General features: G+C 38.1%; 1 protein-coding gene across 4 annotated transcripts; it reads left to right on the forward strand.

Moving 5' to 3' along the window:
* The first annotated feature begins 270 nt into the window (after nucleotides 1-270).
* LOC144957891 (uncharacterized) lies at nucleotides 271-14,266 on the forward strand. Of its 4 annotated transcripts, XM_078889418.1 has the most exons (5): nucleotides 314-369; nucleotides 571-843; nucleotides 2,061-2,424; nucleotides 8,445-10,419; nucleotides 11,192-13,674. In XM_078889418.1, exons 4-5 carry the CDS (start codon nucleotides 8,494-8,496, stop codon nucleotides 12,992-12,994), a joined length of 3,729 nt encoding a protein of 1,242 aa, XP_078745544.1. In that variant the 5' UTR covers nucleotides 314-369; nucleotides 571-843; nucleotides 2,061-2,424; nucleotides 8,445-8,493; the 3' UTR covers nucleotides 12,995-13,674. The 4 variants fall into 4 exon arrangements, with proteins under 4 accessions (XP_078745542.1, XP_078745543.1, XP_078745544.1 ...); XM_078889416.1 differs by having other exon boundaries at nucleotides 271-626; nucleotides 11,192-14,266; XM_078889417.1 differs by having other exon boundaries at nucleotides 283-843.
* The last annotated feature ends 1,429 nt before the right edge of the window (nucleotides 14,267-15,695 follow it).

A 15,695-nucleotide genomic window follows, 5' to 3' on the forward strand; every position in this document is an offset into this window, starting at 1 on the left:
CAATGACTGAACAATGCGCTGTTCAGAGTGGGACTCGAACGAACCCAAGATCTACCGGCCAGAAGGCGAGTGTCATACCACACGATCACAGGGATAATAATAATAATAATAATAATAATAATAATAATAATAATAATAATAATAATAATAATAATAATAATAATAACCCGTTTTCCTTCCTCCGAGTTGCACACTAAATCATGACATTGGGAATTTTCGACGCAAAACACGAACACTCAAATGACCTCAGTAGAACGGAAAGGATAAAATACAAACAAAATTGTGTTTTGAAAATCATCTGGGGAAAACACCAGCCATAAATATTAGTCCATATTTCATTGCATCACCATCTTCTCACACGTCAAAAATGTGATTACATCTCACAATCCTCAAAACCATTCACAACTCTCATAGTCAAGCGTCTTTTGGATTTTTTTCTGTTTCTTTGTTTGTTGTTGTTGATTTATTTAAAAAAAAATTTTTCTCTCTTTCTCTCTCTCTCTCTCTACCGCTTTGTGAATTTGTCGCTTGCCAGACACTGGATCCTGAATCTTGGTTGGTTTGTTCCAGATCGATGGTGGTTGGACAGCAAAGGCAAAAGGATGGAAACTGAAATTATCCCAAAAGTTTGTTTCATTAAAAATAATCCGTTTTTAATTTTCATCTTTCTGTATACCCAGTTCTGTTACCTACATCGTTGCTAAATTAATGCAAAAATGATAAAAATTTAATTACACATTGATCAAAAGCAAGAAAAGAAAACAAGAATTTAATTTTTCAAAAACAAAACTGAAAACGGAGTGACGTTTGTGTGGAATTAATTTAACATCATAGAGGGAAAAGGTATGTTGTAGTTTAAGCGGTCTGCACTAGAAGTTGTGGATTGTAAAAAGTGCTATGACCTTCTCTGAAAAAACAAAAACAAACACAAACATACATTTAAAGGCTTGGCCATAAAATTCGTCTTTCGTGAAGTCCAAGATTTGTTTGTTTTTTCCAAGATTAGGGTCATTATAACCGATCGATATTTGAAGGGCGAGTTTTCTGGCCAACATTTTAAATACGTGCTTATTCAGAGGACGGCAACATAGCACACAATTAATTAATTAATTAATTAATTAATTAATTAATTTATCTATTTATTTATGTATTATCTATCTATTGAGCTTTTTTGAGATTTTATATAGCGCAATATCCACTAAACGTGCTCAAAGCGCTTTACAGGGGGTCCCTGTCCAACAGCAACATTTGACATTTAGGACAAGACATGACGCCTGTAAGGCGATATTATAATTTGTTTCGGACAGAGACAAAACTGTTAACGGCCAGGTACTCCTTTTACACATGAGTACGATGAGAGAATGTGAGTTAAGAGCCTTTTCCAAGGACTCAACTATGCACCAAGGGAGCCTCGAACGCAGGACCTTCCGATCCGAAAGCGAGTGTCATACCACAAGACCACATAGCCGCACGATTTTGTTTTAGTTGTTTATTTACTTATTTATTTATATCTATTTGTTTGTTTATTTATTAATCTATTTGTTTATCTGTTTATTTATTTCTCTGTTTATCTATTTGTTTATTTGTTCATTTATTTATTTATTTATTTGTTCATTTGTTTATTTATTTATTTCAAAATTTATTCATTTGCTGATCTATTTATTAAATGTCTAATTATTTATTGAATTATTTATCTATTTATTTACTTAATTAGTGAAAAAATAGGAGATATCAATTTACTTAAAACCTGACATTTCTTACTTCAGAAAAAAAGATAAAATAAACGAATAAATAAATAAATAGATAAACAAAATAGAATAAAGAAATAAATTAATTAAACGATTCATAATATGTACCTTCCACCCCCCCCCCCCACCCCCCCCCCTCCTTCTCCCCCTCCATCTCCACTAAAAGAGGAGGGATCAATTTAAAAACTGACAGCAATTTTTTATTATTATAAATAAATAAATAAATAAATAAATAAATAAATAAATAAATAAATCACAATGTTTACTTTAACCTCCCCCCCCCCCATCTCCCCCGGACTCCTACTGTACCAGAAACATGCTGGATCTTTCGACACCAATAATACTTTGCCCCAGAGAAGAAGGAGAAGACAACCCAGTCAGCAAAAGCACTCAGACTTCTGAACCAAGTGTCAGGCCGTTCGAGCCCGGACGTCTAGTGGAGTCAGAAGTTGGTCAGTGGCAACGCCAAGGAAAGGAGAAAAAACACAATTTTATACGGTAACTGTCGTCTCATGGCCCGCTTCTGCTAACTGGCACCAGTCGTTAGTCAATTTAAAACAGAAAAAGATACGCACAGAGATAGAGAAGGATCTGATATGAGAGCGTACTGAAATTGATGGTCGACGTGTCTTCGAACTCTTTATCTTGACCAGGATCTGATGACGTATTGTGAGAGGTAGGTTCGAATCCCATGACAATTAATTGAAATAGGATAATAATGAAAATTAAAAGACAGGTAATAATAATAATAATAAATTTTAAAAATAACAAATCAAGTGACATGGACATTTAGAGTTTCTTCTTTTTTGTTAATTTCTTTTTCTTTTTTTTTTGTTGTTTGTTTGTTGAAAATGAGGTCTCGATAGTTCAGTCGGTAGAGCACTCGATTTGTAGAGGATGCCATAATAATAGCACGGATGGCTTGTAGAAAGTAGTAAATAATAAGGATAATGAATACAAGGTAACAAAAGACGTCTGATGGTTTTCAGGTTAAATTAGAACAGGAAGTTTTTATTGAAAAAAGTGAAAGTAAAATTAAACTGGTTTCTGTGGAAAGAAGAGTTCCATTAGTGAGGGTAAGTGAATCCGTAGTAAATACAAGTAGATGAGATAGTAAAACAATAATCATACTGTAAGATGAGGTTACATACTTTAACACACCCCCTTAAACTCAGCTTTGGTAATATGTCCAAATGATAAGTAAAATTGAAAAAAAAAGGAAAATAAAAATGATTATAGTTAAGGCAGTAATCTACTTAATAATATAAGATTAAGTAATAGTTAATATTATGTTCTTGTAATGATGGATCAAGTTTTCTCATTGAAAATGAAAATTACTATTGATTTAAACAACACTAACTTGTAGAGGTATAAAAGATACCATCCAAATTAAAATAATATTTTCATGATTAACAGCAGTAATAGTAGGTACATAAAGGTTTAACTATTGGGTCATATTCAGTAACAATAATTAGCAAAAATATGAAACTGATATAATAATAATAATACCAATACTAGTCATTACATGGCTGCAGATACAAATCTTTCAATTTTCACTCTAGACATGGGTTTTGTCAAAGCATCAGCAATTTTCTGTTCTGAAGGAACATACATGATGGTCACATTACCATTTTGTACCATATCTCTGAGAAAGTGATACTTGATATCAATATGTTTAGTCCTCTGACTTTGTACAGGGTTTTTAGCAAGCGCTATTGCTGACTGATTGTCACAATTCATCGTAAAGACATTTGAGTTCACATTGGTCATATCATTAAAAAGTGCCAATAAAAATATACCCTCTTGTGTGGCCAATGCTAATGATACATATTCAGCCTCACAGGTAGACAAAGCAACTGTATTTTGTTTCTTTGACTGACTTCCATGAAATCAGAGGTCCCTCATTTGTTAATTGGAAACCGTAGCCAGAGACGCTTTTTCTGTCTCTTGAATTTGCCCAATCCGAGTCACAAAAACCATTCAGATTGAGGGAATTTTCTGATTTCCTGAAAATCAATTGTCTATTGATTGTTGCTTTCACATATCGTAATGCATGTTTGGCTAGTGTCATGTGGTGAGCATTCGGTTTAGACATATGCTGTGAGAGTTTGGTAACGATAAGGCTAAGGTCTGGCCTTGTGCTTGTCATCGCATAGATTAGTCCACCAACTATTTCTCTATACAGTGTCTCATCAGTTTCTTCAGCATTATCACTCTCAAATTTGTCAATATTTAAATCACAAGGTGTATATTTTGGCTTACAATCTTGCATGTTAAACCTGACAAGTAATCTATTCAAATAGTTTGTCTGATTCATCATATTAGCTCCATTTTCATGACTGAAATCTATGCCTAGGAAGTTTGATATTTGACCTAGGTCCTTCATTCTGAATTTCTCATTCAATTTGTCTTTGATCTGAGACAAGGTAGTATCTGACTTAGACATCAAAAGAATATCGTCAACATAGCATAGAATAATTGTCATATCATTTTCTGAGTGCATAGTGTAGACATATGGATCTACCTGACTTTGGGTGAATCCCTGGTCATTAGAAAGGAATGAAATAAATTGTTCCAGTTTCTTCCACTTTGCTTCAAGCCATAAAGGGATTTCTTTAGTTTTAAAACTAACTTTTCACCAGATTTACTCTTTACTGTGTAACCTTCAGGTTGTTCGGCATATAACTCACAATCAATGGGCGCATTCAGATAGGCGGACTTAACATCCATCTGGTGGATAGTAAGTTCGTCCTGAACTGCGATTTGTGTCATGGTTCTGATTGATGTAATGCGAGCGGTGGGAGAGAATGTTTCGTGATAATCGATTCCAGGCATTTGGGAGTAGCCTTTGGCAACAAATCTGGCCTTATGCTTTGGTTCATTGTTAGGACCATTTTTCACCGTATAAACCCAACGACCGCCGATAGCTGATCTTCCAGGAAGAAGGGGGCTTAACTCGAAAGTGTCGTTCTCTTCCAAGGCTGTCATTTCATCATTCATTGCATTTGACCATTTTTCATATTCTTTGCCAGTACTGGCTTGTTTGTAAGACATAGGTAAAGGCAAGTTGGAAACACTATAACAATAATGGATAATACAATTCAAATGGTTATCAATCTTATCATCAATAAAGTAATCATCCAAGTGTTTTGGGCGTGATCTTCGTCTTTTTGCTTCAGCATTACAGCTGGTGTTGCCATCACTACCAGTAGGGTCAGTGATGTTTTCACATGGTTCGAATTCATTTGTGGGCGTACATTCATCTGCAGAAGAAAGTGCAGGTCGAGGGGTATCCCTCTTTGCTCTATCGGGCAATACAAAGTCATCATCTGAGACTTGCTCTACATTTGTACAACTTGGTACAGGCACAATGCTGTCTTTATTTTCAGGTTTGGCGAATTTAACCAACCTTATTTTGGAAACAGTGTCTGATTCAGGGAAGTAGACCAGATGTGCTGGACTCCCTTTGTCAAACCCAATGAAAATTCCCTTTCTACTTCTAAAATCCAGTTTCTTGGGGTTTTGAACTAAGGCATAACATGTCGACCCAAATGGTTGCATGTTGGCAATGTTTGGCTTATTTCCTGTGAATAATTGGAAAGGGGTACATTTGATTCTTTGTTTAAAGCACCGGTTTCTGGTGTAGGCCGCAGCCATGACGGCATACGTCCACAGACATTTTGGCAGCCCTGATTGAATCAATAGACACCGAGACATCGAGAACAGGGTACGCCATGCCCGTTCAACGGTACCGTTCTGATGCGGGGAATTAGGGGCAGATAATTCGTGTTTTATTTTGTTATCCCTGAGCAGGGCTTTGAATTGTTTAGAGATAAACTCTCCCCCACTGTCGCCGCGGACACATTTTACACTACCATAAGGCCTTACATCAGCCAGAAAATTTTTCATGGCTTCAATAGCATCACTTTTACACTTCATAAAATAAACCATAGTCAAATTTGAATAGTCATCTACACAACATAAAGCATATTTATGTCCATCAATAGAACTTTGTTCGACGGGTCCAGCTAAATCTATGTGAATTTTATCTAGAATTTCGCATGATCTTGCATCTGGTTTTCGGTTTACATCGTTTGTCATTTTCCCTAGCACACAAGTTCCACAGTTAAATTTTGCATTACGGTCAGTGATTTTCATACCTGCGACTACATTCTCTAATGATAAAATGTCCCGAATATTGCAATGTCCCATGGCTTCATGCCACTGTTGTAAAGTACGAACAGCTTGTGTATCTGCTGTCACACTGTTTATGAAATACAAATTACCGTCTCTTTTTATGTTAAAATCAACTTCACCATCATGGGTTGACAAGGTCGCATCATTTTTGGCGAATTTTATAGTTGCACCATTTTCTGTTGCAGCTTTCACAGAGAAAATACTTTGTGAGAATGAAGGTACGAATAAAACATTATTAAGGGTAACATTATGGTCAACTCCTTTCGTATCCCGGAGGGAAATTTCAACGTCATCTTTGCCTTTCACAATATTTGACGGTCTGGTGCCATCGGCCAATTCAATTACGTGGTCGGCCGGGTTAAAATTTTCTTCGAATCGAACAAATTTGTGTTGGTCATTGACGATGTGGACCGTTGCCCCACTATCGACTAGGAGCGCATTGATTTGATGAGTATGTGAATGTGATGGATTGGCATCACAACTGAAACAGTAGTTATTGCGAGGTGATTGCGTTGATAAACTTGATTCTGTGTCGTTAACAGTAACAGATTTCGCTGACTCGAGTCTGCGGCAGAATTTTGTGTCGTGTGATGAGGTTTTGCAGATGTTGCAGAAACGACTTTGTGGGCGTGAATGGGTTTCTTTACGCCTACAGTAGGCGGTGTCGTGTGTTGTACTTTTACAGTTTTCACACCAACGATGATCTCTACCTTTTCTATGGCTGATACTGTTACTGCTAAGTTGAACGTTCATGATGGATGTGTCAGATCGTTGAATCTTTTCGGTGTCTTCATAATTTCTGATGGCAATTTTGAACTCAGTAAACGTTAGATCTTTGTCCTTCTGAGTAATGACGGCCGTAAACGAGTTGAATTTTGGAGGCAATCCTTTGATAATCATAGCGATTAGAAGGCTATCGCTGATGGTCTCACCAGTATCACGAAGTGATGCAGCAGCAGTTTCTGCTCTTAGCAGATAGTCCGTGACGGATTCTTGGTCAGCCTTAATTAGTGACGTGAGTTGAGTATATAGTGTAATAACTCTCGGTTTACCTTTTGGTAAATAATGATCTCTGAGGATCTGTAGCGCTTTTCTGCCGTTGTCCCTTGCGTCTCTTATATTCAGGGATAAGGACCTGTCATCTAACACTTGCACCAGTTCGGCAAAACATTCAGCATTTTTGTTGTCATCAACCTCGACATGTTGGTCGTCTAGGTTGGCAAATACTGTGTGTAAATCTCTTATCCTCATAAATCCCAAAAACTTTACCTCCCACAGCTCGAAGTATCGCTCATCACCGTTAAATAATAATTTATTCCTGTGGCTGGGCCCATAACCTGTAGAGGATGCCATAATAATAGCACGGATGGCTTGTAGAAAGTAGTAAATAATAAGGATAATGAATACAAGGTAACAAAAGACGTCTGATGGTTTTCAGGTTAAAATAGAACAGGAAGTTTTTATTGAAAAAGTGAAAGTAAATTAAACTGGTTTCTGTGAAAAGAAGAGTTCCATTAGTGAGGGTAAGTGAATCCGTAGTAAATACAAGTAGATGAGATAGTAAAACAATAATCATACTGTAAGATGAGGTTACATACTTTAACACGCTTTACACACAAAGGAACTGAGATCAATCCGGATTCCCCCCCCCCTTTTTTTTTTCTCTCTCTCGTCCACTCAGCAGTGTTAAAGTAGCTGGATCTGTTAGATTAGATCTGACGGTAAGTACTTTGCGATAGACTAGCGTCCTATCTAAAGGATAGCAGGAGATTGCAGGCTAAAGAAACCGGGATTAACTCAGGCTCCATGGGCCTAATGGCTCTGAAGGACTACTTTGGTACACGAATAAGTGACTCATCGTATTGATCCGGTGTTATATTGCGGTGGAGTCCATGCGCATAACATTAGGAAGTCTGATAACCAAACGCAATCATACGTTGTTGTATTGAGGTCTATAGTTGATGTTTAGCGGAGGTTGATGTTTGGCAATCTTTTGAGATCATGTAAAGGTTATTAGCAATGACGTGACTGGGCGCCTCTTCCGTTATGTTTGGTGTCCCAAATTGGCGAAGTAGAATGGCATAGCTTTATTTGCTGGTATTTTGGGATCTCTCTCAAGATGTGTCCAAACAGGCCCTAAGTATTTGAAGATAGATAGGTATGTCGTTATATTTTTGGTACACAAACTACCAAAGTTTCAAATTTTGGTATTCTAACCGTTTACACTTAAAGTTCAATTTTGAGAATCTAATTCACCCCGGCCTTGACCCGAATCAAGACGGTGGGCCACAATTAATGTTGGGCGATGTCAAACCTGCTGTGTTTATTCATTAATCTTTGTGAGCATAACCCATTACACGTATAATGCTTCACAGAGGGGAAATTCGAAACGTTAAAAAGTATTTGCCGTATGTTATTTATTGAAGCTTTAAAAATGTTCTTAGGTACTCGATTTGCTAAACGGGTATAATTTAAAACTTATTTTCTTCTATTCCTCAGTTGAACTTTAAATACCAACGCTGTAATCGGATAGTTTTGTTGTCGCACGATGCAGATAGGGAATCGAAAACACACGGGAAAGGTCGAAGGTCAGCCTCGTGACCCCCATGTACCACAGAGTCAGTCAAATCAGACAATAGGAGAGAATACCCACGAACTTCCAGGACACCATGACTCCGATGTGACTGTCAGAGACGCGGTTGCGCCAGTGACAACTGACGGAGCATCAGTTTCAATAGAGCCGAATGCGGCAGAGGGTCCGAATTTACACAATGACCAAAAGAGAGAACTGGAGGAAAGAGAAAAGAAAGATGACGTAGAGAAAGGGAAGGACGTTCTTATGGCAAAACGTACTGAAAACAATGTCAATGAAACGAACGCGCATGCACCCAATAATGGGCAAAGCGTTAGCTCATCCGCAAAGCGTGGGAACTCGGAAAATAAACATGTCACGGGTAATTCGTCTCGGGTTACGGACGATGACCGGGAGAGTGCAAGAAGCGATCACCTTGAAGCAGTCAATAGTGATATAAAACGACGGAGGCACGAACACGGACAACCCTCCGAGCATCAGCTTCCACAGCAAGCTCAGTTTCAACACTTGCCTTTAAAGCAGCATCAAATCCACCAACATCAACAACTTCATCACCAACACCAACAACAAAATAAATTTAATCACTACTATCCAAACCAACAACAACAACAACAACACGCGCAGGTTTCTCAGTTCCTGCTTAACTCAAATAATCAGTTATCTTTATCAGCTAACAGACAGCAGCAGCAACATCACCAACAACAACACCAACAACAACATGGATTGATATCCCTACCTGCTATTCCATCTCCCTGCTATGTACATCAACAGACGAATGGTTCCAGCCTACATACTCTAGCTGTTGATTTATTGCAGCCGTCCAATCACCACCCTCTATTTCCAATCACGGGAGCAACTCACCAGGTCATAGGTCAAATGCCTACCATACACTTTCCAGCGATCGCAACGAATCAACAGAACACCGTAGTGCCGCCACCAAACACGCAAGGAGTTCAACCCCAGCAAACAGCAGCATCGACGTTACCATCAGCTTCGTTCACAAACTTCGACCAACAACAACTCATATGTAACAGTCTTAATCAACACCAACAACATCAACAAAGCATCATGCAACACATCGACTGGCAGCTACAACTGCAGAAAAGCCATTTCCGGCAACAACAGCAACAACAATTGCAAAATCCGCGTCGTAATCTTCAACAACAACAACAACAACATCAACAACTACTCCACTTGCAGAGCAACGGCATGTTTTACCAACCTCCATTGAAGCCACGACAGATCCACCAACAACACAATAATCACCATCATAATCAACACCAGCAACAACAACACCAACAACAAAATCACATACAAAACATCTTACAAACACGCCAACAACAACAACAACAACAACAACAACAACAACAACAACAACAACAACATCATCAACAGCAAAATCCCAAAGTCGATATGTTTGAACCAACTTTGGACGCTTCTTTAGAGAAAAATAACATTTTCCAAAATGGACCAAGACTCCAGGTTCTACAGCAACAGCAACAACCACACCACCAGTCACTCCAGCTACAGATACCGTTACAGCTAAAGAAACAACACAAGCAAGAGCAATATCAGGTGCCACAACAACAACAACAACAACAACAACAACAACAACAACAACAACAACAACAACAACAACCGTCGACTGTCTCTATTCCCGAGAAGCAAGTGATAGCGACACACATACCAGGCATCGTGGTCACCAATACCAACACCCCTTCCATTACTACTCCCACCACCACTACCGCCACCACAGTAAATGCAGGCACTAGCGCAAACAATCAAGGCGTCAACCTCTATGTCAAACATTTGGATGGTGACATTGATGATAATGCTCTCAAGAAAATGTTCTCACGTTTTGGAGAAGTTGTCAGCGCAAAGGTTAGTTTTTGTTACATCCCGCTCACTTCTTTCAAAAGAAAAAAAAAGCACACGAATCAATGTGCTCTTAGATCACGTGATGCATTAGGATTCTTTCGTTGTACTAGCGTAACATTTGATCTTATTGTATAAGTCCATAAAATGATTCTTTGGCAGACCTTTCATGGAATATAAGTGACAGTAACGCAATGAGTAGAGAATTATTCACTTGTGCTGTCGTACGTTAAAATTTTTTTTTAAATACACGTATATATATACGCCCCCCCCCCTAAAAAAAAAATCAGAAACAAGAACAAAACAAAACAACTCAATAGATTTTCACAAATTTAAACCGAAAACTCGTCCTGCAAACATCGATCAATTTTGAGCCTCATCTCGTCAAAAAAATAAAAATTAAAAAAAAACAAACCCAAAAAGCAAAACAAAACAAACAAAAACAAAACGATAATTAGAAAAAATAAATAAATAAATTAGGTAACCGAAAAACACAAACAAAAACAACTTTCAAACTTTGGAATTCAAGGAAGAGGAATGTCTGCCAAGATGAGGGTCATCTAAATCGATTGATATTTGAAGTACGAGTTTTGGGGCAAAAACATTCCAAAGGGAAAATACGGTAATTTCAGGCTCCAAAATATTACTCTTTGTTATAGAATGATTCATGCCTTATTCAATAGCAACATACTATTTTTATGATAATCTTACAAGATTGTAGTACAGTTATCCGATCACTAATTTGTCTCAAGATCTTGCGTTTTCGTTTATTCGTCAGGTCATGATGGAAGGTCAAATATCACGTGGGTTCGGGTTCGTCTGTTTCGCAAGAGCAGAAGATGCAGCTAGGGCAACACGTGACATCCGCCGGAAATCAGACGATCTAAGCAGCATGAAGAACCTCTACGTCGCCCCGGCACAGAGAAAGGAGGAGCGGCAGGCAATTTTCAGGGAGAAATTGAGATCTTTCATGGAGGACACGCCGGTTGGCGCTCTCAACCAAGAAAACGATGCCAAGAAGTTGAATACACAGACGTCTGCGGCTACGGAGAGAATAAATACGATAAAAACAAACGAAGGTCCCGTACCGAATATAATGAAAACTTTTCCATTTGATGGAAACCCCGATATGACTCCAATGGGAGATGGAGGCAGCAGTTTCAATGCATTCTCAAAAAATTCCAAAGTCAAAACAAATCTTTCCTTCCAAAGCAGTAACACAAAGAGTCCGCGAGTCCACGCGAGTCCCGAGAATACAAACAAACCAGGGATCCCCTTTTATAAATCTCTATCGCCGTCTTTGTTACCAGGCTGCAGATCATCAAAACATGACCATCGTCGGCAACAGAAGCGAATCAAGAACATTTTCGATCTGGACAATTTTAGTTTGGAAAACCTGACCATGCCCTTGTTGAAAACTTCCGCCGCCCCGACTTTTCCCATCTCGAGAAAGCATCTCCAGGATCCGGGTACGATGTATCAAGAAGAAAGCACGCATGAGTCACAAGCCGAGCCAATCCCTGATTGGTTCTTTGAAACGGATGAAGACGAAGACGATGACGACGATGAAAATGGTGACGTCAGTTGTGGTGATTTACGGCTATCCAAAGAAGCTGATGCATTGGATGGTGGGATGCCTTCTCGTTGTTTTCCTTCTCTCGAGAATCAAAATATTAAATCTTCCGAATGGCGTGGTTATTCAAAATTATGCAGCAATTTCGATGTCACAGAAGGCGCAGGCCAAACTAATTTACCGATAAATTGTCACAACTTGAAGAATGCGAGAATCATTCGGCATTTAAATTTGGAAACACTAAAAGAAATCAGTGCTGAAAATGATCAGGTAACATATACCGATTTCTTTCACCCGCGGAACAGAGGTTTAGATATCTGGAACTGCAAGCTTATCACGAAAGAGGACAACGAGATCTTAGATGGAGAAGAGGAGGAGGCAGAGGAGAGAACGTTCTTGGAAAACAAAGAAAACTGCCAGGAGAGTCCAGATCTGTGTAAGGAATTGGTAAAAGATTGTATCTCTTGCTGTACTGACACCGACTCGTCTATCTCTTGTGACGAGGATAATGAACATGAATATAAAAATAACACAAAACAAAACATTAAATGTAAAAGTAGTTACCGCAAAACTTACTCCAAGCAAAACGGCCAAAATAATAATTCGAATGTACGCGAAGACGACGGTTCTTTCAACTCTAGAAGAGCCGAAAAACGTCGTAGGAGAGATTCGAGTTTATCCGGATTAACTCACAAGTTGACGATGAGGATTCATTTCGACACCAGCAAATCAAACACGGCGACTCACTGTCAAATAGTTGTGGCCTCCGCAACGAGAGATAATAAAGTGCAGATAATAGGTGTGCCAGTGAGGCAGATGGCGGTGACTCACCCAAGAGAAACAGTAAATGTCTCACTTTCAACATCTCGGAAACGTAAATGGGAATCAACTCTATCTTCTGCTGAGGAGAAAGTGGAGGAAATAGCATGTAAAAAGATAAAAACTGTCAAGAAAAGAGTCGGGAATTTTGTATGGAATTCGAACGCATCTTTGGTGATGATCGGATAATGTGAGGAAATTGGTAGAATATCAGATTTAGGCTGCCCAAAAATGTCATCCTACGTTAGGAAATGTCAAAATAGACTCGCTTCAGCTCCAATTATTTTGGGATCGGAAATCTAATGTATCTTATTATAATATTTTAATATATATATTCCACGTAAAAATCCTTATACTGTTTCAGGGCGTTCTTAATCTAATGTCTGTGTAGTTTAAAGTAGGGGTCATCAGGCAATTGTAATGTAAATGTTGCTGCTCGAAGTTTGAATAAATAAAAAAACAAAACAATGTGAAATTGAATGTAAGCTTAAATTTAATAATCGAAAACAGATAATGTAGACGTTTCGGGTTTCCCTTTTATAAACAGAACAGGATGAATGAAACACTACAGAATATTCACCTTAACAACGTCATTATCACATATTATTATCTCATTCGACTGCAGTGTTTCTTTCATCCCGTTTTGTTCATAAAGGAGAAACGTCCACATTATCTGTTTTCGTTTATTAAATTGAAGCTTAGATTCAATTTTACATAATAGCCGTCAAAAGAGATTCTGTTCCATTTCAGCAATATCTGTCATTATCTGTAATGAATAGAAATGTTTTGTTTTATATAATGTCAAACAATTTATACATTTTTATTTTACAACTAATCGTGCCAGTGTCAGGTGGCCAATTATATTATAATATTATATGTATAAAAAACAAATGTCTAGAAGGCGATTTATACCAAAATCTAGAGGTGCCTAAATGAGTCGATAAAATGTGTAGTAAAATAAAGGGAGTAAAAATGACTCTTATAGATAGAATGCGCTTGGCCAAGGAGTTCACAACATTGCCATCCGGAAGTATAACGGACCAACACACAAACTCTGTGTAACCATGAACTTTTATAGTCTGGTGAATACAGTTTAGTGAGAACAACTCACAAACGCGGATGGCAAAAACAATAATAAAGGCCTGAGTGACGTTATCTGCATACTATCTATAGAAGATACACAACAAAGTAAACGACGTTTCGACCTGTGCTTGTGTCGGGATAAAAAAAAAAAAGGCCGAAACGTTTATTTTGTTTTGTATCTTTTATAAGAGTAATTTTTACTCCCTTTATTTTACTACACAGAGTGCATTTTCGTTTTGTATCATTGTTTCTATCATTCTGTCAATTTATGTATGTGTGTGTGTGTGTGTTTGTTTTACTATTTAATTTTTAAGAATGAGCCACTCTATTTGCCATGCGGAGAACATTGCCAGTAAAATAAATAAATGTTTTCAGGCACGAAAGGGTTAACTGTCCTTTTCTTGAAAAAAAAAAAGAGCAACAAACATCCTCCTCCCTTTTTCTTCCTCTTTTCCTTCATTAACACATGTTAATCTTTATCTGTTGCTTTCTTGGGGGGGGGGGGGGGGGGGGGGGTGCATGTACTTCAAAGCCATTTCACCACCAGTTAAAAGTGAAACAGCTATAATAGAATTGTCAACACATTAAAATCAAGGTTACAAGCACCTCGGTTTGAGAAGAAGAAGAAGAAGAAGAAGAAGAAGAAGAAGAAGAAGAAGAAGAAGAAGAAGAAGAAGAAGAAGAAGAAGAGGAGGAGGAGGAGGAGAAGAAGAAGTAGAAGAAGATGAAGATGTTTGTTTTTTGTTTTTAAGGATTTTACGGCACTTGCAACACATTTAGGTTATATCAGTGCCAGTAAAAAGGAAGAAAATGGGATAGTAAAAAGTTCTAGAATTACAATTAAAGCACCCAAGAAAAAGTAAGAAAAAGGGGAACTGGGAACAAATAGGGGTCAGATGTAGATTCCAAGAGCATACCACCAATGTACTTAGTTTGAGATCACCTATAAGTCTCATCCGGACAAAAGCACAAAATCCAACAAAGAGGAATACACTGAAATGCTTACATTATAAATTCAAAATAAATATAATAATACATACCAGAGAGATGATTAACAAGGAAAAAAAATATCATCTCCCAAAACAATAACTATGCATTTGACTGTTTCCCTCTCAGCCAGGACTCCGGCCAGGGCCAGGACAAAAGCAAGTAATCTCATTCCAGGACAAAGACAGAAAGCATGTTGGAAAACAGATATAAGGGGATAGAAGACACAGTATGTACCTCCCTGCCCACTATGGGAGGTCAGGAACCCCACCCAGAGAAGAAGAAGAAGAAGAAGAAGAAGAAGAAGAAGAAGAAGAAGAAGAAGAAGAAGAAGAAGAAGAAGAAGAAGAAGAAGAAGAAGAAGAAAAAGGAGAAGGAGGAGAAGGAGGAGGAGGAGGAGAAGTAAGATAAAGGAAATTGGTTTAAATATGGAACAGATGTAGAATCCAAGAGTACACTATCAGTGTACTTAATTTGAGATCACCTAAACGTCTCATCCAGTCACAAGCACAGGTCCCCACTAAGAGGAATACAATGTTTACAAATCATATCTATGTAAACAAAACAAAATACAGCGCATAACAGAGAGATGACTTGCAAGGAAAAACATATCATCTCCCAAAACTAACTATATATTTGACTGTTTCCCTCTCAGCCAGGGTATCCGGCCAAGGCCAGGACAAAACCAAGTAATCTCAGTCCAAGACAAAGACAGAAAGCAAGTTGGAAAACAGATAATATAGGGGGATAGAAGACACAGTAAGTGGGAGGTCAGGAACCCCACCCAGCCGTATGAAACACACACAAACAAAACAAAACC

Source organism: Berghia stephanieae, chromosome 12 (genome assembly GCF_034508935.2).
Source record: "Berghia stephanieae isolate SIO BIC M18660-M18661 chromosome 12, UCSD_Bste_1.3, whole genome shotgun sequence".
Taxonomy (NCBI): Eukaryota; Metazoa; Mollusca; class Gastropoda; order Nudibranchia; family Aeolidiidae; genus Berghia; species Berghia stephanieae.